The 2,051-nt window shown below is 42.0% G+C and overlaps 1 protein-coding gene across 1 annotated transcript; it reads right to left on the bottom strand.

Moving 5' to 3' along the window:
* Positions 1-197: 197 nt before the first annotated feature.
* LOC103511100 (F-actin-capping protein subunit alpha) lies at positions 198-2,043 on the bottom strand. The gene has a single exon (XM_008475810.2). The coding sequence runs from the start codon at positions 2,023-2,025 to the stop codon at positions 1,183-1,185; it is 843 nt and encodes a 280-aa protein (XP_008474032.1). The 5' UTR covers positions 2,026-2,043; the 3' UTR covers positions 198-1,182.
* Positions 2,044-2,051: the final 8 nt, after the last annotated feature.

Raw genomic sequence — 2,051 nt, 5'->3', positions numbered from 1 at the left:
TACATACAGTCGAACCTGTCCAAGTGGGGATCCAAGGGGCCGACAATTTTTTCCCCCTTTTCCCGGTTTTTTTTTTTTTTTAGAAGAGAAACTATACTGAGAGTCTGGACGATTGGTAGGAACCCTCATGGCTAGATGACGGGTCCTAGTGTGGGTGTATGAAAATGTGAACCATCTTCACAAACCCACACCAGGCTCCCGCCATATTATGTTGGACTCACTGCTTCCGCTTGCTGAAAGCAAATCGGGCCCTACTCCCTAGCCCTACCAGTGCCTACCAACCAAAACCTCCAATACGTCAGACCACACGGTATAGGAAACAGATCATCCCGGAAATACGCGTGTATTGCTTCAGAATCCCACGGCTCTCATGAAGCCTATAGAGCAAAGTTGTATTTTCCTTTCGGAAAAGGAACAGATTCTGATGGCACACCATCTTGGATTTCCTTACAGTTTAGTACAGGCGCCATTTCAAGTTCCAATGGGAGTTGGACTTACTTTATCATGGGCACTCATTGCTAGATTGAAACCCCAGAAAAGGTTAGGTAGTAGAACAGCCGCGGTAGACAATAATTGAGCGTTGCAAACAGACCGTAGCAATGAACTCTCGAGAATATGTAAGATTCCAAAATGGGAGCTGGGTTCCGTTTCCGACAGTTTCCCGCGAGAATCATACAATTCAACTTCGCGAATTCTTCGTTATTGAAATGACATCACCTCTCGAGTATGACATGTTTTTTTTTGGACTACCAATGCAATGTTTTTCTTTGTAATATTACGTCATGTCTACAAAGAGTAATTCTCAGTATTATAATAATGTTTGAAGTTCTTTATGAAATAGGCAATAGACTTGTAGGTATTCACAAGGTACGCTATGCTTCGTAGGTTTACGGTACACTCATGTTTCTTCGACAGCAAAGTTTTGTGTGCATTTATCATTTTTTTATGAATGAGACTGTATTACTACAATACTACGAGCAACAGACCGGAACAAACAGTCCCATTCATAAAAGGGACGGTGATAATTTCAACATAGTACGAATATTGCGCCGAGCAAAACGTACCTTTCCTGATTTACGGTTGAACGTTAGAATATTTTATAATATACTATGTACAGACCCATAATCTAATAGTTAGTAAAGAATAATATAGAATATATTAGTGGGTTTGAGTCCAGGGATGTCACTGGTTCTTGAGTTCTTTACCAATGCTATAGGAGACTATTTTGTTCCAATCAATCTTCATCCTGGTCACAGGGAGTTGTCGTCTCAATGCTTTGAATGTCGTGTCTGACATGGTCATGTAGTTCTCGGATATTGCTTGCTGATAAGCTGTCTCTGATTCTTCAATGAGTTTCACTATTTCTCTAGCCGTTTGCTCCTCACTCGTCACCACGACTGTTTCCTTGATGTCCTTGGAGCTGACCAGTTGGACGTTCCCATCTTCGTAATAATGAACCTGTACCTTGAGGTTCCCTTTCACTTCTACATTGTTACCCTCGATGTTAATAGTCCAGTAAGAGCGCCAACGTCCATTCCAATAGTTCTTAGGTTGAAACTGATGATCTTCAATACAAGCATTGATCTGAAGGGTCTCTCCTTGTTTCTTGGCAAACACACTACTGGTTCCGTTCTTGTAGTGACTTGCTGTGTATGTATCCAACTCGAGTTCAATCAAACTTCTCCATGTCTCTGTGCTGTTATCCGGCTCCCAGCTTTCCAGATCCGAAGCTTCAATACGCAAATGATCAAACTTGAAGGATTGCTTGGAGCGCGGATCATAGAACCTGCCATTACCAAGATCATTATGTTCACTGATGAGGACTGGAAGATCACTGTTGTTCAACTTGACGGGTGTCAGTTGTTCTTTGTTGTATTGGACGAACGCTTTGGACACATCATCCTTGAGAAGAACATCATTGTTGAGTAATCCTCGCACATCATTGAAAACTTCATTGAATTCTCCAGGCGGGGAGTGCAGAATAAAACCCGACACAACTCGGACCTTCTCTTGATCAGTGAGCATCTGTCAGGAACAGAAAAACAAAACTC

This window comes from Diaphorina citri, unplaced genomic scaffold (genome assembly GCF_000475195.1).
Source record: "Diaphorina citri unplaced genomic scaffold, Diaci psyllid genome assembly version 1.1 scaffold675, whole genome shotgun sequence".
NCBI classification, from domain to species: Eukaryota; Metazoa; Arthropoda; class Insecta; order Hemiptera; family Psyllidae; genus Diaphorina; species Diaphorina citri.
This window is presented reverse-complemented; position numbering and strand designations above follow the sequence as displayed.

Excerpts from the sequence above, each read along its gene's own strand:
- LOC103511100 (XM_008475810.2), bottom strand. The coding sequence starts at position 2,025 with ATGCTCACTGATCAAGAGAAGGTCCGAGTTGTGTCGGGTTTTATTCTG.